This window comes from Bos javanicus, chromosome 5, assembly GCF_032452875.1.
Source record: "Bos javanicus breed banteng chromosome 5, ARS-OSU_banteng_1.0, whole genome shotgun sequence".
Lineage (NCBI taxonomy): Eukaryota > Metazoa > Chordata > Mammalia > Artiodactyla > Bovidae > Bos > Bos javanicus.
This window is the reverse complement of record NC_083872.1, coordinates 18404672-18430048: the sequence shown is the minus strand read 5'-3', so window position 1 is coordinate 18430048 and position 25377 is coordinate 18404672. Positions and strand designations below refer to the sequence as shown.

Below are 25377 nucleotides of genomic sequence, written 5' to 3'. Positions count from 1 at the left end.
AGATGGTTGGATGGCATCACCAACTCAACGGACATGAGTTTGAGTAAACTCTAGGAGTTCGTGATGGACAGGGAGGCCTGGAGTGCTGCAGTCCATGGAGTCCCAAAGAGTTGGATAAGACTGAATGACTGAACTGAACTGAACTTGAGAAGGAAATGGCAACCTATTCCAGTATTCTTGCCTAGAAAATCCCTTGGACAGTGGAACGTGATGCGCTACAGTCCATGGGGTCACTGAAGAGTTGGACATGACTTAGTGACTAAATAACAACAACAAAAGTGAAGAATAAGCTCTTAGCAAATTATTGTTTAGTTGACTCAGTGAAACATAACAGACCTATAGATTTCTTATCATGAAGGATCCTACCTATGCTGTACAGTAATAGAATTGCTTAGGGAGATTTTGGTGTGTGTCTTTTTCTAGGCTATTGTTCTTTGTCTAGCCTGTGTATTCATCAACTTCTCATCACTGATACCACCTACTGTTAGCTAATCAGAACTATCTTGTCCATTCATATCCTAGACTACTATCTTTATTCTTAGGCACACACAGACAACTTGTTCAGTCGCTAAGTCTTGTCTGACTCTTTGCAACACCAAGGAATGCAGCATATCAGGCTTCCCTGTCCTTCACTGTCTCCCAGAGTTTGCTCAAGCTCATGTCCGTTGAGTCAGTGATGCCATCCAGTTATCTCAGCCTCTGTCATCCCCGTCTTTGCCCTCAATCTTTCACAACATCAAGGTCTTTTCCAGTGAGTCAGCTCTTTGTATCAGGTGGCCAAAGTACTGGAGCTTCAGCATCAGTTTTTCCAATGAATATTCAGGGATAACTTGAATACATAGTTAATATACCTTTCCAGCCACTGCTGCTGCTGCTGCTGCTAAGTCACTTCAGTCGTGTCCGACTCTGTGCGACCCCATAGACGGCAGCTCACCAAGCTCCCCCATCCCTGGGATTCTCCAGGCAAGAACACTGGAGTGGGTTGCCATTTCCTTCTCCAATGCATGAAAGTGAAAAGTGAAAGTGGAGTCGCTCAGTCATGTCCGACTCCTAGCGACCCCATGGACTGCAGCCTACCAGGCTCCTCTGTCCATGGGATTTTCCAGGCAAGAGTACTGGAGTGGGGTGCCATTGCCGTCTCCTAGGTTCCTTGAAATAGAATATGGATATGAGTTGCTTTGGCAATTTGTTTTTGCCCTTCACCAGTCACTGAGTTTTACTGAGTAGTTATAGAATGCGAAATACTAAGGATACAGTGGGCATACTATTCTGTTTCTTAGCCATATTCACTGTCAATTTCAAAGATAATATAAGATAATAGGATACTCTGGGGATACATTTGGATATAAGAATGCTGTGGGATACCATGGAAAGGTATACATAAGTCAGTCTTTTTTTTTTTTTGAGTTTGATTTTTTTAAAACAGTTTTTCAAATTAATTTATTTTTGGCTACACTGGATATTCATTGCTGTGTGGGCTTTCTCTAGTTGCAGCGAGTATGGTCTACTCTTTAGTAGCATTATGTGGACTTCTCATTGCAGTGGCTTTTCTTGTTGTGGAACATGCATATTCCAAAAGGATATCTGTGGATTGGAAATCATGAGAGACACTGGATAGATGATAAGAGTTTGTGGGTCACAGATACTGAAGCAATAGAAGTGATTGGAAGGCTGATCTCTAAGGCATAGAAATGTCTAATGAAATAGAAAGAATGCTTCAAGGAACAGCCCAAGAAAAGTATCAGGAGTATGATGTTTCAAAAACCAAGGAAAATGAGCCTTAGTAGCATAAACGGTTTTGTCTTTAAGTTCTTGACATGTGTTTTATTGTTAAATTTTCCAGTTCAAAACAGGATAGGACTCTTAATTCCCAGATGATGATAATGATAATGGTAAACTTGTAAAATTTGTAAGCGTGCATCACTTCAGTCGTGTCCAACTCTTTGCGACCCTAGGGACTGTTCGGGCTCCTCTGTCCATGGGATTCTGCAGGCAAGAATACTGGAGTGGGTTGTCATGCTCTCCTCCAAAGGATCTTCCCAACCCAGGGATTGAACCCCTGTCTCCTATGGCTCCTGTACTGCAGGCAGGTTTTTCACTGCTGAGCCACCAGGGAAGCCCCCAAATTTGTATAGCACATTGCATTTGATTATGAATTTTCTTTAAACTTTTTATTTTGAAAACTTTATCTTCATGAAGATTTTAGGAAAAGCAATAAACACTCACATACTCTTTATGTAGGCTCACCAGTTAACACCGTGCTACATATGCTTTATCTGTCAGTGTCTTTGCACACACAGACTTACTTCCCTCCCCTTCCCTCCTCCTCTTGCTTCCTTCTCCTCTCCTTTCTTTTTTGGTGAGCCATTAGAGTTAATGTGAGATAGTGTGGTACTTCTCTTTTAAATGTTACAAATATTATGATATTTTATTCTTAAATATTTCAGTATATTTCCACTGAAAGGAGAGGTATTTTTCAATATAACTACTTATATAATTAGCGTACTCAGGAAATGTAGTGTCAATTCAATGCTGTTTTCTAATAGATAGTCCATAATTAGATTTCCTCTGTTGACCCAGTGATGTCTTTTTAGTTTCCCCAGCCAAAATCCAAGCATCCATGGTTCTTTTTAAGCATTATGTTGTACTGCTTTGTATTTCTAAGTAATTTAATGCTCCCTGAGAGCGAAGTCTTTTAGCTCTGATGATAGAACTGCAAAACAGTAGAGATCTTGGACAGAAGACTGCTCATTAATAGGTTTTAGGCTGGGGAATAAGAGTAATGGTTTTGTTTTCTGTATCCTTTGGTTAGAGTCTTTTTTTTTTTTAAACTCAACCTGCTTAATCCTTCCTATCCTTAGTTTTCAAAATTTTGGCTTACTGTTCATGTCTTGGGTCAACATGAAGTCCTCAGTAATTAAACATTCTCTGCTTTATTGACGAGAAACTGAAAACCTGACATTACATTGAATTACCGCTGAATGTTATCTTTTTTATTTTTTTTCCTATTTTAGTTGGCTCTTCGAAATGAGGAGGCAGAAAATGAAAACAGCAAATTAAGGAGAGAGGTTGGTAAAACAAATTCAGTAGTTGTGGTGGTTCAACAAAGATACATATTAAAAAAGTTTTCATAAATTAATTGTGTAACCAGAACTGGAATTGTCTAAGTAATTGATGTTTTGAACTGTGATTTTTATGGTATGACTTTATCTTAGGGAAATAGAAAATAAATAGAAAGGTGAACTCGTTAAGTACTGCATTCATTTGTTAGATCTCTGTGGGTAAATCTTACTTTCTTTTTTAAGCTGTTCATTGCTAGTTTGCTAACTCAATGTGTGAGTGGATTTCTGCCTTACTTCCTTTTATTTTATCTGGCATTCTTTTAAAACTTTTGTTTCTTATGAAATCTTACAAATTCTGTTAATTATTTGGTTCTTCTGAGCCAAATAATGTACATTGTTTATCATGAATTTTTATTTTTTAATATAATCAAAATGTTTTTTGTTTTGGTTGATAATTAATATTCTTGCTTTCTTTGATTATCCAAAATAATATCTTATTCTCCTAAAATTTCTTTTTTTCCTTTAATTTCTTATTATTATACTTAATTATATATTATCTTTCTCATTTTTAATTACCTTCTTCTTGTCCTTTTCTGGAGAACAAACGTCTAAAGAAAAAGGTGAGGCTTTAAGTGTTGTGAAACCTTGGGATTTTAAAGGTCTGTTTTGAGATCATTATTTAGAGGGTGAAATTTTGTTTCTTTGGATAGTTTTTTTAAAATAGAATATCGTGCTTGATCTACCTTCAGAATGAACAGCTTCGTCAGGATATTATTGACTATCAAAAACAAATAGATTCGCAAAAAGAAACACTTTTATCAAGAAGAGGAGAAGACAGTGACTACCGATCACAATTGTCTAAAAAAAACTATGAACTTGTCCAATATCTGGATGAAATTCAGGTAAAATGAATGGAAGTCAGTTCAAAGCCATAATTTTTTTATAAAACTTTCACTATAATGTAAATCTAGTAATATATTTAATGTAAATCTGCAAATGTGTATTTGTAAAACATTAAATAAATTGCATCTTTGGAGTTCCAAATCTTGCAAATTTATTCTTGTTTTATGTCTATCTTGTACATTTCTTAAGAACTAAGATTCTTAGTTTTCTTAATATTTGATTTAGTTGGTAAATTTGATTTAGTTGATACAAAATATCTATAAAGTTCCATTTTCTCCATTTAATTTTAATTTGTTTTAGTAATGCCTTTATCTTTCCTAGACTTTAACAGAAGCTAATGAGAAAATTGAACTTCAGAATCAAGAAATGAGAAAAAATTTAGAGGAGTCTGTCCAGGAAATGGAGAAGATGACTGATGAATATAATAGGATGAAAGCTGTTGTGCATCAGACAGATAGTATGATGGACCAGATAAAAAAAGAAAATGATCATTACCGGCTTCAAGTAAGGATTCTCGTTAGATTAACTTATTTGGACAGACTTCATATTGCCTCATTACTGTTTATTTGAAATTGGAAAGTACTTTAACTTCCTAGGATATGAGATTTTGTCTTATGCTCTAATATACCATCTTACACTGTGATATGTTACCATGCTGATATATTTGTCTCTATGTGCTTTTCTAGTTTCCTTACCCATACCTTATACTTCTTGCCATGTAGGATGTATGGGTGATATCTGAATGAGTATATAGACAGCAGTCCTACAAAGCTATTAATTTGGGGAACTTTCTATTAAAGACTCCTAGAGGTCCTGTGAACAACTGTAAAGATGCACAAACCATTTAATGTCACGCTAGGTACAGAACTGCTCCAATAATGAATATGCCTTTAAATATATATGTATATATGTGCATGTGTATGCTTATCACTGTGTATAATGCATGTATAAATATTCAGTTATAATAAATATGTTTGTGTTACACTGTTTTACAACGTTTTTGGAATAATTGTTGCCTTTTAGGTGCAGGAGCTTACAGATCTTCTGAAAGCAAAAAATGAAGAAGATGATCCAATCATGGCAGCTGTCAATGCAAAAGTAGAAGAGTGGAAGGTGCTTTTTTTCAATTGCTGTAATAGCTTTTAATTTTAGATTTCAATTTTTAGTCTTAATTTTCTTTAAAGGCTTTGTACTGGTTAGTGACATTTTTATTAGGCATTTCCAAAGGTGTATAAAATATCTTAGCTCGAAAAGTTTTAAGAACTGCCATGTATAGACCTCTAGAGTTGTTTTTAGTCATTTAATTTTGGAGGAGAGACGTTAGTAAATGTATTCTTCACTTTGTTTTTACTTAGTATCTTTTAAGTTTTAGTCTACATCAGTGCATATAGTATTGCTTTGTTCTTTTTAATGACTGTATGACTGTAATTTTTCTTTGTAGATAATGCCTCTTTCATTCATTCAGGATATTTATGCTTCTTCATGTCATTTTAATGTTTTCTTTTTAAAGATTAGTTGTATACACTTTGTAATTGCAGGGAGGTAGTTATAACTTCTTGTTTTAGGAATGGGTTTTGAAAACTTGAGGTTGTTTAAATGAAAAGATTGAATTCCTTAAAAAGAAAAAAGCACAGTGTGTATCTTTGAATCACTTCTTATTTGAACTTCAGGTGGTATGCACAAAAGGGACACTGGTCATTCCAATTGTTGCTGTGTTCTCACTTCCAGGATTTTTTTGCCTGCATTTTCTTGATCTGCTAATAGTATGTATTGAAGTGTTGATCATAAATGAGAAATGGTTTATTAATTTTGATGTTATGTAACAGACCCTATTTTGTTTATTTCTAGTTAATTTTGTCTTCTAAAGATGATGAAATTATTGAGTATCAGCAAATGTTACATAGTCTGCGGGACAAACTGAAAAATGCCCAGCTTGATGCTGATAAAAGTAATGTTATGGCTCTACAACAGGTAAAACTTTCTCAAAATTTGATTTGTCAATGAGTTTTATTAAAGTTGGCAGTGAAACTCTGAACTGTCTTTCATTTATCTCCTGGGCCTAATCTAGTCACTGGCACCTTTGGGTAGATAATAAAGTTTTTAGAAGTTTCTTATACCATCCATTCCTAGGCAAAAATTATAATTAGGTTTAGAGTTAGGAATAGAATTATTTTGTGTATTTTTCTCTGTTGATGCAGATAATACATTTATTGTTTGGGAATTATTTATAAGGAACTATTAGAAACTTTTAGAAATTTGAATATCCTAATACTCTTACTAAACTTTATTATACTGTGTTTTACTGCTGAAATATGCTATACAATGTGAAATAAACTAAAATATGGCTATAATTTTTACTGCATAGAATTTTTATATTTAGTACCAATGTATTCATATATGCCTGGTAGTCCAGTGGTTAGGACTCCATGTGCCCACTTCAGGGGACATGAGTTTGATCCCTGGTCTGGGAACTAAGATCTTGCAAGCTGTGTGGCATGACCAAAAATAAAAGAAGGAAAGGAAAAAAGGAAAGAAGTTACACTTGCATAAACTGTTTTTTCTAGTCATAGTCTAAAAGAAAGAAGGAAATTTAGGAAGTATTTGGAGAATAAGGACAGTTGCAAAGGACAAGATTTTCATTTGAAGTGTACTATAAGGATGAAAGTGAAGTTGGGTAAGGGAAAAAAAGCACAAGGCAAAATGGAAACATAAAATGATAAAAAGATAGTTGGATGATGAGGAAACATAACACATAAGAAGTCATAAGTCACAAACATTAGAGAGTTCTGGAATTTCTGTTTGCCAGAGTGCTAGCCCTTGTATTATCTTTAAGTACTGGAGAGACAGCAGTATACCTACAGTGAGTAGTGTAATTGAGGTATACAAAATAGTAAAAGACAGAGTTTTGACTTATAAAAAATATATTTTATAATTCTGTTGAATAAAACAAGACCTACCTTTTTCTTACTTCTAGTGAAAGTTGCTCAATCGTATTTGACTCTTTGCAACCCCATGGACTGTACTGTCCGTGGAAGTCTCCAGGCCAGAATACTGCAGTGGGTAGCCTTTCCCTTCTCCAGGGGATCTTCCCAGCCCAGGAATCGAACCCATGTCTCCCGCATTGCAGGCGGATTCTTTACCAGCTGAGCCACAAGGGAAGCCCTCTTACTTCTAAATTGTATATTAATATTCAGAAAGTGAAAATATGTGATGTTCAAAATATTTTATAGGGTATACAAGAGCGAGATAGTCAAATTAAAATGCTCACTGAACAAGTTGAACAATATACAAAAGAAATGGAAAAAAATACGTTTATAATTGAAGATCTGAAAAATGAGCTCCAAAGAAATAAAGGTAATTCAGTGTTTAATAAGTATGTAGTTATTTTAGATACCATTAAATTTTAAAAATGTTTTATTTTTATTAAAATGGAATTATGTTATAGCAATAGATATATTGTTGATTTTTCTCTATTTGGATTTTACCATATTTAAAAAAATTTTACCTGATATTATTAACTACTTTACATGTGATACTAGTGTTTAAACTTGTAAATGGTGGCAGTATTTTCTATAGATTTTCTCTGATGAAAATTACATTAACCTCTATTGCCAGATTGGCTGTATAAAAGAAATGAAAAATGGTGATAGTATTTATCCTCCTTTTTGTAATCAACAGAGAAGGAAAGAAAATAAACTTTTGATAAGTGTAACAATGTTGCAGAGATTTTTCAAAAGTAATTGACTTGTCAACATGTGAATTAATCTTACTGGACTTGCTAATGTCATTTTCTCCCTACCCTGGGTCATGCAAGCTTACCTAACTCATCAAATCTTTTGAATGTAAGTCCTTACAACATCCTTGATCCTGTATTTCCATACCACTACATGCTATAGTTATACTAGAGCACATTAATGCAAACTGTTCATAATTTCATGACATAGTAAGTCCATTTATTATGATTGCCAAGATAAAAAAAATAAGACATGGGAAATAATGAGTGAGTCTGTGTGTGTGTTTTTGTGTAAGTGAAGTAACGGTGTTGGTGTTGGTGAAGGTGTAGTTGTAATTTAGATAGTGAAACAAAAGCCTCATTGAGGAGATATTTAAACAAAGACTTAAAGGAACTGAGGGAGGGAGCCATGCATATGTTCCTGAGGAGGGGGCAAATAAGCTCAGGGCACTGAAGCAGGAGTGCATGGCGCATGTTTGAGGGACAGCAAAGAAGCCATTTTGCCTGGAGTAGAGTGAGCAGGTGGGCAGTCCTCCGTATGCAATCAGAGAGGTGAGGCTGTATCATATGGGGCCTTACAATTCATTGCAAGGACTTTGGTTTTTCTTTTAAGTGAGAATGGATATCAAGGAAAGTTTCTGAAGAAAGGAGTGATGTAGTTTGACTTGGACTGTGTTTGCCATAGACTTGAGGACTGGTAAGGACAGAAGCAGGGAAACCTGCTTACAATAAATCTATTGTAGCAACCTGGGGAAAAGCGACGGTAGCCAAAAGCATGGAGGTAGCAGTGAAGTTATAAGTAGTCAGTTCTGGATGTATTTTGAAGGTGATGGAAATGAAATTTGCTGACAGATAAGATGCAAGAGGTAAGAAAGTTATCAAGGTTTTTGGTCTGAATGCCGGGGAGGACTGTGGAAAGAGAAGGTTTAGAGATGATCAGATACTTAGTTAAATAAGACTTGTTAAGTGAGAGATGCTTAGTAGACATCTGAGTGAAAGTGTTAAGTAGGTGGTGGTGGTGGTGATTTAGTTGCTAAGTCATGTCTGACTTTAGTGACTCCATGGACTGTTGCCTTCAGTCTCCTCTATCTGTGGGATTTCCCAGGCAAGAATACTAGAGTGGGTTGCCATTTCCCCCTCCAGGGGATCTTCCTGACCCAGAGATGGAACCCAGTTCTCCTGTAGGCAGTCTCTTACATTGCAGGCAGTTTCTTTACTGACTGAGCCGCCAGGAAAGCACATTAAGTAGGTACTTGTATATAAAAGTCTCAGGTTCAGGAGGGTAGTCTAGGCTAAACATACCAATTTGGGAAGTATATGCATAAAAATGGTAGTGGAAGTCATGAAGCTGGCTGAGATGATCAAGGGAGAAGATAGAGAGTGTTGGTTAAGAAGAAAAATCTTAAGACCGAGCTCTGGGATGCTTCTACCTTAGAGTTGGGGAGATGAAAAGGAACAACCAAAGAGACTGAAAAGGAAAGACCTGGGAGATGGGAGGAAAACCAGAAGTGTAAGGAGTCCCGAAACTCACATGAGGAATGTCATTAAGGAAGAGCATAAGCAGCTGTGTTCAGTGCTATGTTCATTGCTGCTGGTAAGTCAACAGGAGCACTGAAAATTGACCACTGGATTTATCAGTGGTTGTTTTAGTTCAAGAGAAAATACAGAGGTGAAATAGGGCAAATACAAAGACTTCTGAGGGCTGTTTCTGCAAAGGAAAAGAGAGAAATAGAGTTGTATCTTGGGGGAAGAAGGTTAAAAAGTGTTTTTTAAAATGGATGAAATAATCATGTTTCTAAGTTAATAGGAAAGATCCATTAAAGAAGAAGCAAGTCATGAATTGATGAAGCAGGGAAATGAGAGAAGGACTTCTGAACTAACAGCCTCGAGGAAGCAATGGGATGGGATCTAGTGTTCACTGGAGTAGAAAGCTTAGGAGCATAGAGTTACCCATAGTAGCAGGAAGAAAGCTAGAGTGTATACATGGAGTTGAATGTGGTTGGGTAGATGTCCTGACAGTAAAAACTTCTATTTTCTCAGTAAACAAGCAGAGTTCTCAGATGAAAGTGTGGATAGAAGCAGATGTATTAGAAGTTTGAGGTGAAAGAAGTAAAGAGAAAGTATGAACTGGTCATCTGGAAGAATGAACAGACTCAGGAAATGTACTGTAATCATTGAGCACCATCAAGGTCCACTGGATATACTTATTTATATGTGTGTCTCTATTATGTATGTATGAGAGTTACATTTTGCCAGTAGCTTAAATTACTTTAAAAGGATGATAGATATTGTGGAGTTCGCATATTCCAGTCAAGAGGAGGAAAACTGACAGTTGATCTCTGCTGTCAAATAAGGAAGAGGTCTTATTTAATGACACTATGTTGGAGAAGGCAATGGCACCCCACTCCAGTACTCTTGCCTGGAAAATCCCATGGATGGAGGAGCCTGGTAGGCTGCAGTCCATGGGGTCGCTACGAGTCAGACACGACTAAGTGACTTCACTTTCACTTTTCACCTTCATGCATTGGCGAAGAAAATGACAACCCACTCCAGTGTTCTTGCCTGGAGAATCCCAGGGACGGGGGAGCCTAGTGGGCTGCCGTCTATGGGGTCGCACAGAGTCGGACACGACTGAAGCTACTTAGCAGCAGCATGTTGGTCTGTAGTCATATGACCTCTAAAGCCTACAGAAGGGGTGTATACTACACAGTCTCTTTGTCTTGGCTTTAACATGTATATGTCAGTCTGTGGTGTTCCCCCTTCATTGATTTGGGTTAGTTTTAGCTCTCAGGAGTATCTGAAAAATGGTGGCAAAAATCACAATGGAAGTTTATTTATCACTGTGTACTGATCTAGAATTAGGTGGTCTAGGGTACTGCCTTCATTTGCCTCATGTAAAATAGAACTTTACCCTCACTTCCAGTCCCAAACAGCGAGATAGAGCAAGAGGAGGCAAGAAGCAAAGAGCGTGTACTGAAGGACAAGGAGTAATTTACTGCGGAAGGGTCATGCAGCGGAAGTCCTTACAGACTGCAAGGAGATCAAACCAGTCAGTACTAAAGGAAATCAACCCTGAATATTCATTGGAAGGACTGATGGCTGAGGCTGAAGCTCCAGTATTTTGGTCACCTAATGCGAAGAGCCAAGTCATTGGGAAAGACCTTGATGCTGGGAAAGATTGAAGGCAAAAGGAGAAAGGGGTGGCAGAGGATGAGATGATTAGATAGCATCACCAACTCAATGGACATGAATTTGAGCAAACTCCGAGAGGTAGTAAAGGACAGAGGAGCCTGGTGTGCTGCAGTCCATGGGGTCGCAAAGAGTCAGACACTACTTAGCAACTGAACAACAATGCAGAAGAAAGGGAGAATAGACTGTGGGGACAGCAGCCTCTTTCACATTCTCCAGAGAGCAGGGCTCACTTCTTAGAAACACGTGTGATCTCCCACACTAGACCAATGCCTTATATAAGTATAAACCCTGTAATTCAGTAGATGTTTACTATATAAGAGTGATTATTGGCAGTAAATTTTAAAATGATAGGAATGTTTATTTTGGTCTTAGCAACAATTTGGTAAGATGTACAAGTAGGAATTTTTAGCAACTAGTTACAGTTAAGTTTAATTGCAAGTGATAGAAAAAAAAATCAAATGTAACAGTGGTTTAAACAGGATGGAAATGCACTTTTCCATAATATAATCAAAGCTGAGGCAACTTGTATAGGGTTGGTGTGCTAGTTGTACAAATACCAGGTACCAAGTCCCTATTATCTTGTTGCTCTGCCTATCTCAACATGTGGTTTCCATCTCATGTTATAAGAAGACTGTTTGAGTCTGGCCGGAGCCCTAATGTACATATTCTAGCTGGCAGGCAGAAGGAAGGAGAAAGAAAGTTTCACTCCTCTGCTTTAAAAAACATTTCCTGAAAATGTGCACATGGTCTTTCTGTTTATATCCGTTATAAACATGGCCACCCTTGGCTACTGAAATATAAGTGGAAATTTAGTTTTTATTTGAAGTGGCTATGTGTCCAACTAAAAGACCATAATTCTATTACAGTGGACACAGTGGGCCACAATGATCATTCCTTGTAAAGCAGTGCTTTCCAGTCTTTTATAATCCATACCCTTTCAGCTAAGAAGATTTTCTTAGAATCCTTTTTAGTTTTATTAATAAAACTGAATTCAGTTCAGTTTAGTCACTCAGTCGTGTCCAGCTCTTTGCGACCCAATGAACTGTGCCATGCCAGGCCTCCCTGTCCATCACCAACTGCTGGAGTCCACCCAAACCCATGTCCATTGAGTTGGTGATGCCATCCAACCATCTCATCCTCTGTTGTCCCCTTCTCCTCCTGCCCTCAATCTTTCCCAGCGTCACGGTCTTTTCAAATGAGTCAGCTCTTCACATGAGGTGGCCAAAGTATTGGAGTTTCAGCTTCAACATCAGTCCTACCAATGAACACCCAGGACTGATCTCCTTTAGGATGGACTGGTTGGATCTCCTTGCAGTCCAAGGGACTCTCAAGAGTCTTCTCCAACAACACAGTTCAAAAGCATCAGTTCTTTGGTGCTCAGCTTTCCTTATAGTCCAACTCTAACATCCATACATGACCACTGGAAAAACCATAGCCTTGACTAGACGGACCTGTGTTGGCAAAGTAATGTCTCTGCTTTTGAATATGCTATCTAGGTTGGTCATAACTTTCCTTCCAAGGAGTAAGCGTCTTTTAATTTCATGGTTGCAGTCACCATCTGCAGTGATTTTGGAGGCCAGAAAAATAAAGTCAGCCACTGTTTCCCCATCTGTTGACATGAAGTGATGGGACCAGATGCCATGATTTTAGATTTCTGGATGTTGAGCTTTAAGCCAACTTTTTCACTCTCCTCTTTCACTTTCATCAAGAGGCTCTTCAGTTCTTCTTCATTTTCTGCCGTAAGGGTAGTGTCATCTGCATATCTGAGGTTATTGATATTTCTCCCAGCAATCTTGATTCCAGCTGTGCTTCCTCAAGCCCAGCGTTTCTCATGATGTACTCTGCATATAAGTTAAATAAGCAGGGTGACAACATACAGCCTTGACGTACTCCTTTTCCTATTTGGAACCAATCTGTTGTTCTATGTCCAGTTCTAACTGTTGCTTCCTGACCTGCATACAGGTTTCTCAAGAGGCAGGTCAGGTGGTCTGGTATTCCCATCTCTTTCAGAATTTTCCACAGTTGATTGTGATCCACCCAGTCAAAGGCTTTGGCATAGTCAATAAAGCAGAAATAGATGTTTTCTGCAACTTTCTTGCTTTTTTGATGATCCATTGGATGTTGGTAATTTGATCTCTGGTTCCTCTGTCTTTTCTAAAACCAGGTTGAACATCTGGAAGTTCACGGTTCACATATTGCTGAAGCCTGGCTTGGAGAATTTTGAGCATTACTTTACTAGCATGTGAGATGAGTGCAATTGTGTGGTAGTTTGAGCTGTTTTATAAATATAAATTTGTAATATTAAATGGTCTTTTTTAAATGACATATCACTCTTCCTGCTTCCCATATTGTAATCAGTCATTTATAGGAGTAAGTAATCACTTTAGTTCATTGACGATTTTAATTTTTACCCTGTAGGAGCTTCAACACTTACGCAGCGGACTCATTATATGAAAATTCAGTCTAAGGTTCAAATTTTAGAAGAGAGAACTAAAGAGGCTGAGAGAACAGCTGAACTGGCTGAGGCTGATGCTAGGGAAAAGGATAAAGAACTGGTTGAGACTTTGAAGCGATTAAAAGATTATGAATCCGTATGTATTTTTATCTTGTCAATCACGGAACCACTTCAAGTAAGACTGTTCTGTGCCATTTACTGTGTGCATTTAAAAACATTCCAGAAGTATCTCATGATAAAGGTTATCCTAACTGAGTTACACTGAAGTGTTCAGACTTCTGTGTAACATTAACTTTTTGGCAGGAAAATTGTTTTCAGACCATCTGGCTAAAGGCTTTTGCCCAGATAATCAGCTTTGCTGTGGCACCTGGATTCCATTCTTTGTAATCTATGCCACTGTACCACCATGTGACACCACTGATGGTGTAAAAGTTGTAATTGGGGCAGGTTTGTAAGTACTGTGCCAACACAGCTTTACTTTGTGCTTTTTATATTTTTAAATCTGATTACAGCTATATCACACAACTGATAACCTACTTATTCTAATGGTATTGCTGATTCTCCCTTACTGTTCTTTTTCCATATGTTGTTAACTGTTTAATATGTAATATTCTGAGTTGCTTTGCCATTATGATGCTATACTGGGAAATGTCAATTGTTCCATTTCCTGTTATTATTACTCCTGGATTTGTTTTTTAAAAGTAGCATAAAAAAACACAGTTTAAAGATGTAAATCTTAGTTATTTGTGTTATTTCCCCTCGACTTAATAAGAAAACAAATTTTTGAACTTGAGAATTTATTCAAATAAACAATGTTATATTTAAATCACGTTGGGTATTTTTCAGGGAGTTTATGGTTTAGAAGATGCTGTTATTGAAATAAAGAATTGCAAAAACCAAATTAAAATAAGAGATCGAGAGATTGAAGTATTGACAAAGGAAATCAATAAGCTTGAGTTGAAGATCAATGATTTTCTTGATGAAAATGAGGCCCTTAGAGAGCGCATGGGTAAGGCATCTTTTAAGATATGGAGTTTGCTCAACCCTAATTGTCAAGTCATTTTTTGTTGTTTATTTTTATTTTTAATAATTGGATACCCTTTTTTTCCAAATACTTTCTCCTATAAAAATATTTAAAATTAGTGAAAGTGGAACTGTTCCAATTGAAGTGGGATTATGGATTTGATGGAATGGGGATGATAGTTGGCCAGATCTGGAGCATTACTATATTCAGTCCAAGATCTCCTCAATAATAATTGCTTGTTTAAAAAATGAAAGTCTACTTTCTTAATACCATATATTACACATTACCTTTATTTTCAACAAAAGTAATTTGTTAGTTTGAAAAATGCTCTAACTTCAGATGAATGTTGGAAACATTTAGAAATACTGTTTAATCCTTTTTAAGACTTTATTTGATAAATACTTGAATTTTATAGTTTAGATTAAGTTTTACTTAGGTTGAGTATTATAAGGTTACTACCGATTATAAGAAGTAGTTAGTAAATATAGCTTGAAAGTTTGTATATTGATATCAGTAAATAGTTCACTAGTGAATATTTCACTAGTTTGAATGTTATGACAGTCCAGTATAAATTGCTACTTGAAAATGAAAATAATGTTGTAAATAATGATTTAATTATACTTGGTAGATACCAATTAATGCTCTTCTAGGGTTAAAGTGATCCCCTGTAAAAACTATTCTCCAAAGGAAAAAGAAGTAAAAATTTCATACATACTATTGATTTGTAAAAGTTTCTAACTGGGACCCAGAGTCATGCAAGGACCTCAAGTTAGACTTAGTCTAATCAATTTGACCTATCAGATTATGGCCAACTTGAATCTGGATGTTCATAAAGATGACTGAACTATATAGATAGTAGTCACAAACATCAAACTTTCTGTATTTTAAAGGCCCCAAGTCTTGCTTCATAATTATTGAGACAGTCTTGATATCTGGTTTTCACAGCATGGTGGCATCTTAGTAATAGGAAAATAGGAAAGAGGCACACTGAGCACGTCAGTCTAGTCACGATGATATAATTGATGTTGATATTAATAATGACTGCTCTGTGCTAAGCACTGCTATAAATACTTTATTTGGGTTAATTTTATTATACCCCTGACAACAAGCCAAGAAGAAATACATATATACATACATGCTAAGTCGCTTACATACATACACTATTATCCCTGCTGCTGCTGCTGCTGCTAAGTCACTTCAGTCATGTCCGACTCTGTGTGACCCCATAGACGGCAGCCCACCAGACTCCCCCGTCCCTGGGATTCTCCAGGCAAGAACACTGGAGTGGGTTGCCATTTCCTTCTCCAATGCATGAAAGTGAAAAGTGAAAGTGAAGTCGCTCAGTCGTGTCCTACTCTTCGAGACCTGGTGGACTGCAGCCTACCAGGCTCCTCCGTCCATGGGATTTTCCAGGCAAGAGTACTGGAGTGGGGTGCCATCGCCTTCTCCGATTATCCCTGCTGCTGCTAAGTCACTTCAGTCGTGTCCGACTCTGAGCGACCCCAGAGACGGCAGCCCCCGAGGCCCCCCTGTCCCTGGGATTCTCCAGGCAAGAACACTGGAGTGGGTTGCCATTTCCTTCTTCAGTGCATGAAAGTGAAAAGTGAACGTGAAGTTGGTCAGTTGTGTCTGACTCTTAGCGACCCCATGGACTGCAGCCCACCAAGCTCCTCCATCCATGGGATTTTCCAGGCAAAAGTGCTGGAGTGGGGTGCCATTGCCTTCTCCAAACCGATTATCCCTACAACTAGTTAATAATTAAAAGTAGGAATTGAACCCAACTGTTTTATTCCAAAGCTTCTATTCTTAATACATGATAGTACCACTATGATAGTCCAACATTGAGAAGACAGATCATAATATGTTTTTGTCAGGATTTCCATTAAAAATTGTGATAAAATTTTAGCTTATACAGTTCAAATACCTGAAGAACTCTTGCACAAAAAGTACCCCGTTCTTCAGTGATGCTGGCTAAATAGATTATAACCAGTTGCTTGATTATAACCAGTTGTTATATGAAGTTTTTTGTAGCTCATTTGAATATTAATAAGGTTTTAATCATATTGCTTTTTATTTTAGGCCTTGAACCAACAACAATGATTGATTTAACTGAATTTAGAAATACCAAAAGTTTAAAACAGCAGCAATACAGAGCTGAAAACCAGATTCTTTTGAAAGAGGCAAGTGCGGTAGTCAACTGGTTATTTTCCTGGTTGAAGCAAAGAGAAATACTAATAGTTTATACCTTGTAGATTGAAAGTCTGGAGGAAGAACGACTTGATCTGAAGAAAAAAATTCGTCGAATGGCTCAAGAAAAAGGAAAAAGAACTGTCACTTCAGGTATACTCTGTTACTCCAAACCTTTAAAGAATCATTGGAAAATGAATGGTGTGGATATAGAATTTTCTGTAAGTTGGAAATATTATTGCTATGTTCCTGTGGTTTTACTACAAGTTTAATAAATGAAAATAATGGCCTGATGAAAGTGTACGAGTGTCATTGAGTTCAGTCCTAAATCTGAAACAGTTAAAAAGAATAATAAGTGAACAAAAAACAAACTTCAGAATCATGGACTTTAGAAAACTTTATAGTATAATCTTACTAATTTCTAGTCAATCACAGTATGTTGTGATTAGTAATGATAAAACTTAGTAATTTGTTAATATATATTATGTTAATATTTTCTCTTTCCTTAAAAGCTATGCACTGAAAGCTTTCTTTGTACATTATTCTTTGCTAAGTGAAAGTAATATTTTATTGAATAAAAATTAACATATTTTTTTGTTTTGATTTATCTTACATAATATAAAGAGAACAGTTGGATTAGTTCTTTAATAGCTATTGCTTTTTTGTAAGGAGACCATAGAGACAGAATTTTTTTTCTAACTTGGCCCCAGCTCACAAGTATCTGTGAATAATAAAGATTTTTTTTTTTTTTAGCTTTATGCTCTCTATAGTATATCAAACATTTCTCGAAGGGCAAAACTTTGTAATTTATTCATATATTAAGCAATTTAGTAATCATTCATGATTCTTTATGGGTATATCTGTTAACTATATTGGCACTTACTAATATGTGAAAAAGAATGACAGAGAAAATAGAATTCGTATTGTTTCTCATTAATATCTTATTAAAAGTAGCCTAAAGTAGGCAGTTGTAGAGGAGGCTACATGTGGATCCAGGATCTTAGAAATAATTATTTTACGTTTTGTTTGATTTAAAACTTGATTTAGTTTTTAAGAATTAAAGTTTTGGGGGCTTACCAGTGGGTAAGAGTCCGTGCTTCCACTGCAAGCGGTGCAGGTTTGATCCCTGGTCTGGAAACTAAGATCCCATGTACTGTGAGGCATAGCCAAAAAAAATACCAAGAACATTAAAATATTGGAATAATAAGAGTTATTTTTATGTTTCTCATTTGTTAATTCTTTTATTTGTAGGATTAATTGCTGAGGACCTGAACCTAACTGAACACTTTTCTCAAGAGAATAGAATGGGAGAAAGAAAATCTGATTTCATGAGCCTCAAAAATATGAGTGAAGAACAGTCAAAGGTAAATAGTAAAGTATTACTATGGCAAAGTTAAAGAATATTATTATCAGGCTTTCATTTCTTCCCCTATTATCTCATTTTGGACATTGCTTCTTTTTATACTTGTTAAAAAGTCTCAGATAGATCCCAAGATTAATGAAACGTTGTTTACTCTGAATACAGATTAGGAGTTCAGATAAAGTAGAGCTGCTGCATAGGAGACCATCATTCAATATTCCACAGTCATGTCAGAATGAGCCAGAAGAGAATATGACCATGGGATCATTATCGAGAATGTTATCTGAAATTCACCAGCGTGTAGAAAGTGAAGTGAATCCTTTTGTCTCTTTAACTACACATTCTTCATCTGTACAAGTGAAAGATGATATTTCACCTCCAGAAACTATTACAATAAGGGAGATTTTTAAAGCACCCTGTCTACAATCTTTAAGAAATCTAGAATCATTAATCAGTACCTTTAGTAGAGAGAGTCATGAAGAAATAAACGAATATTTATGTTCTATTTCTGATGAGTCTATGAAGAAAGTGACAAGAAGCCATCAGGCACTTGAAAAGACTAATTTCACACAAAAAAGTGATTCATCTTTACGAGCCTTATCAACAGCTTCAGATTTAATGCAGAAGTTATCACTTAGGCAAAAATCAGCAATATTTTGTCAACAAATTCATGACAATAGTGCTGGCATGGATAAATCACAAGTAGCAACATCAGAAGATGAACAGGTTCATACCCCAATCAACTTTGCTGATACCAATTTGAAAGAAGATATAGGAAAAAGTGAAGTTCCCATACAGACAGAAATCTGGAAAGGTAAACTTGAAGTTAATGTTCCAGACCCTGTGCCAATTACTGCACAATCAAAATTACCTCAGATAGATCCACTTGAAAATCTTATAGAACAGCTACGGACAGAACTAGTATTTCTTAGATCTCAGGTGAGCTATCCTCCAAATAACATTCCTAGGACTTTTTTTTAAATTCATTTTTATGACTTTCTAACGAAATTCTGTAAGTAGCAGTTGTAATAATTTTTCTGTTTGCACATTAACACTAATTTATACACATTCTGTCTTTTAAAAATCTAAAAATGAAGTACGTTTGAGATGAACTCATTAACTTGCCTAATTTATAACATGTTTCTTTAGAATGAAGTCATAGCACAGGATTTATTGATCAAAGAAGCACAGAATAGAAATGCAGAAATAGAGCTTGCACGTCATAGAAGCCAGGCAGAACAGGTAGTGTAAAGGCAGATCATTAAAAGAGATGATTGTGGTGCTAAAGACAAAACCTTCAGTATCTGTTTCCCTTTTGCCATGGTGTTTCAGGGAGGGAGAATGTGGGAGGGGTGATCATTACGTGTTTCACCTTTTAAATTTTATTTTTATGACTGTTGCTATGTTTCTGTAGCTTGTTTTAGGTATTTTAAACCTCAGTTGATCAAACTTTTCTTTAAACTTCAAAACTATAAATATTGTAATATTTTTTTAAAAAAACAATTTTCTCTTTGTTTTGTTTAGAATGAATTTCTTTCAAGAGAACTAATTGAAAAGGAAAGAGATTTAGAAAGAAGTAGAACAGTAATAGCGAAATTTCAAAATAAATGTAAGTCACTGTTATCTCTTATTTTTCTTTACTTACTTAACCTGTACTGAAAATTATGGGTCTAAAGGACTAATACATTCTGTTCTCTAGTCTGTTTTAGCCTTAACAATGTCTATAATGTATCAATGTCAATCTCTCATTTATTTGGTTTGCCTTGCTTTATTTCTTTTTCAGAGAATGTTATTAATCTGAATTTATTGTAATGATAAATGAGTCTATTTTTTCTCTTTGGTCCTCTAATGAAAGTGAAGTTAGAAAATAAATGTAAAAGTTTTAATATAAAGTGAAAGCAAAGTATGCTTATGATTTATTTATTTCATCCATGAGCTATATATGTATATGTGTATTATTTAAATAGGTGTCCAGTTTTATTTAACTATTTACTCATTGGATTTATACTTGAATTTTTTGCACATTTATTTGTATTCACATTTTATAAATGGGCTATTTTTGCTATATTTGAAATACTTGTCATCTCTATAGCATAGTATAATTGGAAATTTATACCTAGTGTAAATTATAAATTGTAAATCTCATTCATTCAATAAATATGTCTTTTTTAGTAAAAGAATTAGTTGAAGAAAATAAGCAACTTGAAGAAGGTATGAAAGAAATATTGCAAGCTATTAAGGAAATGCAGAAAGATCCTGATATTAAAGGAGGGGAAACATCTCTAATTATTCCTAGTCTTGAAAGACTAGTTAATGTAAGTTATTTTTATATTAATAGTTTTATTTTGTTGTTTCATCACTTTAAAAATGTTGTTCCCCTCTCATGGGTCTCCACAGCTTCTAATGAAACATTACTGTCATTTGAGTCATTCCACTGTATGAAATGTATAGTTCTCAAACTAGTTCAAAACTTTCTCTTTTTATTTTGTATTCACCAGCGTGATTGTAAAGTGCCAAAGGGTGTGTGTGTGTGTGTGTGTGTGTGTGTGCCTTGTTTGGGGTTTCCTGAGGTTGTTCACTTATGTTATTCACCACAATTGAGAAATTTTCTGCCATTAATTTCTTCATTTATTTTTTTCTGCCCCATTGTCTCTAGGACTCCAGTGATACATGTTAGACTTTTTGACATTGTCCCACAAATCCCTGAGGCTCTGTTCATTTTTTTTCCATAAAATTTTATCTTTTTTCTCCAAGTTGGATAATTGCTATTGATTTATCTTCAAGTTCACTGATACTTTCTTTGTCATCTCCACTTTTTATTTTAAGGGTCATGCTGAGACAAAGGCAGCAAGATGAGTAAAATCATATGTAATCTCATCAAGAGTGTGATCTGGGATTTAACTCAAGGCAGTAGATTTCTAAGAGTAAGCCTTTACCCTAAGGAGATCAGAACAGGCTACATGAAGTAATAATTTATACTGATTCAAAAGGGATAGCAGGAAGAAATAGGCAGAAGGAGGTACTCTGACAGATGATAAAGTAGTCTAGTTAGTTGTCTTGTTGATAAATAGCATCATGTTGTCTATAAGGCCTTTTGGAAAATGAGATTGAATTAGACAGTGATAGGGACCCAGAAAAATATCCTATAGCGATAGAAAGTAAACTTAAGTGCATAACAATTATCTGATCTAAAGTGCTATTCTGATGATCTCTTAGACAAGATACTGGTATGTCATTGAATGGGATATATCAATCAGAAAAAAAGAAAAATAATGACCCAGAAGAGAAGCAGATGAAGTCTATGGAAGCAGTGGTATCAGGAACGCTCGAGGCTGTCAATTAAAATAGAAAAAGTTCGAATTTTACTGGGCTATTTGGTCACTAAATAGAATTCCCCTTGTAGAGCAGAGTTTGATCTGAGACATAGTATTCGAAGTGGGTTGGTGACTTCAATATTTGACATATTTTTTTTTTTTATCCAGAACTCTTGGATAAGACTTTTATCATACTTTCCTTTTGTTATCTTGTATGCTTTAACTGTATGGAAAGGAAGCAGTGTAAATTTTATCTGATTGAATGTAGTAGCTATTTCATTCCATTGCTTATATTTTACTTTAAGATGCTTCATGGTTTCAAAGTATTTACATATAAATTATCTCATTTTGACTGTATAAAAGCTTTGTGAAGCAGACAGAGCTAACATTACTTCCCCTTCTTTAGAGATAAAGAAGCTAAGATTTAAGGAATTTTAAGTCAGTTGTCCAGCTAGCAAGAGATTGGTTTATATTTGAACCTTAGTCACCTTGTTCCTGTTTAAGTTGTTTTTCTGGTCTACCAGTCTACTTGAGTTAGCTCAGTATTTGTTAATTGTTAGAATGAGGTGATCAGTATGCTTGGTAATACTGATGTAGGTTAACTGGTATTTTATAAATTTGTAAGAGATAGAGTTGGTATACATTATTACACATGGGAGTAGTATAATGCTTAAATGTAAGTGTTATTTAAACTTAATTATTATACTGTGATTTTAGTGTTTTTCTTTACATTTCTTCAATATAATTTAAATATATTAGGCTATAGAATCAAAGAATGCAGAAGGAATATTTGATGCTAATCTGCATTTAAAAGCCCAAGTTGATCAACTTACTGGAAGAAATGAAGAATTAAGACAGGAGCTCAGAGAATCTCGGAAAGAGGCTATAAATTATTCTCAGCAGTTGACAAAAGCACATTTAAAGGTGAGAATTTTTTTTAAATAAAAGAAAATGCTAAGCTTATGAACAAAGGTTTAATATGAAACATTTGTTTTTTTAATGACTATTTTATGAGAATATGCCCCTTGAATTAATTCTTTCTATATTAGAAAAGCTTCTGTTTGGATTTTTAAAATAGAATTAGTGGAAAAATCAGTACTTTATAATGTAAAAATGTTTGTGTGTTAGTTGCTCAGTTGTGTCTGACTCTGCGACCCCATGGACTGTAGCCTGCCAGGCTCTACTGTCCATGGGATTTTCCAGGCAAGAATACTGGAATGGGTTTCCATTTCCTTCTCCAGGGGATCTTACCTGACCCAGGGATTGAACCCCGGTCTCCTGCATTGCAGGCAGATTCTTTACTGTTTGAGCCACTCAAATCAATCAGATCAGTCACTCATTCGTGTCTGACTCTTTGCGACCCTTTGAATTGCAGCACGCCAGGCCTCCCTGTCCATCACCAACTCCCGGAGTTCACTCAGACTCACATCCATCGAGTCAGTGATGCCATCCAGCCATCTCATCCTCTGTCGTCCCCTTCTCCTCCTGCCCTCAATCCCTCCCAGCATCAGAGTTTTTTCCAGTGAGTCAACTCTTTGCATGAGGTGGCCAAAGTACTGGAGTTTCAGCTTTAGCATCATTCCTTCCAAAGAAATCCCAGGGCTGATCTCCTTCAGAATGGACTGGTTGGATCTCCTTGCAGTCCAAGGGACTCTCAAGAGTCTTCTCCAACACCACAGTTTGAGCCACTAGGAAAACATAAAAGGATACAGAGATTTTAAATGTATTCTTAGGCATCTCTAAGCAGAAATTACATTAATTTAATTAATACCTGGCAGAGCATTCATATATCTACTTGTTAAAGTTACTCTTTAGGAAATTTAAGTTACTGCTTTTTAATTTGTCTTTTTGTGTAAGAGATGAGATTCTCATTTCTGAATTGTTTGTTTCCAGATAGATCATCTTGAAAAAGAAACCAGTCTTTTACGACAAACAGAAGGATCAAATGTTGTGTTTAAGGGAATAGACTTACCTGATGGGATAGCACCATCTAGTGCCAATATTATTAATGCTCAGAATGAATATTTAATACATATCTTACAGGTACTGAAAACTTTATATGTGAATAGCAAAATAACAATCATCAGCTGTTTCTTTGAGTTCTTAGACTATTAACAGTGAGATGTATTTTTACTGGATTTTGATGTTAGATGGAATGTTATGAATAAAAGCAGTTCGTTCTATTCATCTGAATGAAAAGCAGGCATGCCATTCATATGAAATGTATGATTGACAGAATAACATGCAGCTACTATAAGGTAGTAATGTATAAGTAAAGTGAGCTCTTTTATCTGTTGCTGGTTGGAAAAGCAATTCAGATGGATAAAGTCTGACACAGCTTTTTGTGTAATGATTAGAATTTTTCCTTTTTTGTGTGTTAACCACTAGAAAAACTTTTAAGAGAAATTGTCTTAAAATTGTCTTTTATTTCTTTCTCCCCTTTGCCCTGTAAGGTTAGTTACTCCGTTAGCAAATCAGAGAGGATACTGCTTGCCCTGTGTTGGTTTGTCAGCTTTCCTCTCTATGTTATAGTCATTATGAATGGCCTAATGAGAGTCGCTTTTCATTTTTCCATTTGAAGTGTGTGTAAATAACCATAAAATCACTTACTTTGCAAATATAATTACAAATGTGTTCAGAATCAATGAAAATAAGTTTTTGATTGTAAGCACTGCTGTTTCCCTTTCCTAAGTAATCTACTTGTGAATATATTTGAGTTATGCTTATCAACTGCTTGTATTTGTAAATTATATTACTTAATCCTTGAGTTGGAGAAGGCAATGGCACCCCACTCCAGTACTCTTACCTGGAAAATCCCATGGACGGAGGAGCCTGGTGGGCTGCAGTCCATGGGGTCACTAAGAGTCGGACACGACTGAGCGACTTCACTTTCACTTTTCACTTTCATGCATTGGAGAAGGAAATGGCAACCCACTCCAGTGTTCTTGCCTGGAGAATCCCAGGGACGGGGAGTCTGGTGGGCTGCCGTCTATGGGGTCACACAGAGTCGGACACGACTGAAGTGACTTAGCAGCAGCAGCAATCCTTGAGTATTAGAATTGAACTGTTTATTGGATCATTACTTTATTATTCATGTTGTGTCATTATTCTTAGATTTCTGATTTTAACACTTTTCCTGAATTTATTCTTCTTTACTTCAGGAACACTGTCAATAAGTAGTATGTCAATAACAGTATAGCCTTGTCATGTTACTTGTGATGATTCATTATTTTTTAATCTTTGTGTAAACACACACACACACACAAAACACATAGAAAGCATTGTGGTAGATTCAGTTCAGTTCAGTTCAGTCACTCAGTCGTGTCCGACTCCTTGTGACCCCATGAACCACAGCATGCCAGGCCTCCCTGTCCATCACCATCTCGTGGAGTTCACTCAGACTCACGTCCATCGAGTCAGTGATGTCATCCAGCCATCTCATCCTCTGTCGTCCCCTTCTCCTCCTGCCCCCAATCCCTCCCAGCATCAGAGTCTTTTCCAGTGAGTCAGTTCTTCGAATGAGGTGGCCAAAGTACTGGAGTTTCAGCTTTAACATCATTTCTTCCAAAGAAATCCCAGGGCTGATCTCCTTCAGAATGGACTGGTTGGATCTCCTGGCAGTCCAAGGGACTCTCAAGAGTCTTCTCCAACACCACAGTTCAAAAGCACCAATTCTTCGGCGCTCAGCTTTCTTCATAGTCCAACTCGCACATCCATACATGACCACTGGAAAAACCATAGCCTTGACTAGACGGACCTTTGTTGGCAAAATAATGTCTCTGCTTTTGAATATGCTATCTAGGTTGGTCATAACTTTTCTTCCAAGGAGTTGCTGCTGCTACTAAGTCGCTTCAGTCGTGTCCAACTCTGTTCGACCCCATAGAGTAAGCATCTTTTAATTTCATGGCTGCAGTCACCATCTGCAGTGATTTTGGAGCCCCAAAAATAAAGTCTGACACTGTTTCCACTGTTTCCCCATCTATTTCCCATGAAGTGATGGGACCAGATGTGATAGATTAGCAAACACCAGTTAAAAATCCGAAGACCTGTTCAAAGTGGCAAAACAATACTTGAACTCCCAATCCTAAGGCAGCATAGAGTGCTGGAAGTAGCAAGATCTCTGGAGTCAGCCAGACCTGACTGCAAG

General features: G+C 36.2%; 1 protein-coding gene across 4 annotated transcripts in view; it reads left to right on the top strand.

The window, feature by feature from the left end:
- CEP290 (centrosomal protein 290) overlaps positions 1-25377 on the top strand; it is a 93424-nt gene that overhangs the window by 9495 nt on the left and 58552 nt on the right. The window contains exons 7-21 of one of the 4 annotated variants that reach the window (XM_061415677.1): positions 3015-3068; positions 3812-3964; positions 4287-4469; positions 4989-5078; positions 5814-5936; positions 7196-7319; positions 13309-13481; positions 14192-14354; positions 16449-16549; positions 16622-16709; positions 17808-17920; positions 19441-19525; positions 20089-20231; positions 21990-22154; positions 23124-23273. In XM_061415677.1, the coding sequence (XP_061271661.1) occupies positions 3015-3068; positions 3812-3964; positions 4287-4469; positions 4989-5078; positions 5814-5936; positions 7196-7319; positions 13309-13481; positions 14192-14354; positions 16449-16549; positions 16622-16709; positions 17808-17920; positions 19441-19525; positions 20089-20231; positions 21990-22154; positions 23124-23273 (1908 nt within the window). Of the gene's footprint in view, positions 1-3014; positions 3069-3811; positions 3965-4286; positions 4470-4988; positions 5079-5813; positions 5937-7195; positions 7320-13308; positions 13482-14191; positions 14355-16448; positions 16550-16585; positions 16710-17807; positions 17921-18081; positions 18856-19065; positions 19159-19440; positions 19526-20088; positions 20232-21989; positions 22155-23123; positions 23274-25377 lie in introns of those variants that run through there. The other 3 variants (XM_061415676.1, XM_061415675.1, XM_061415674.1) reach the window with 3 other exon arrangements.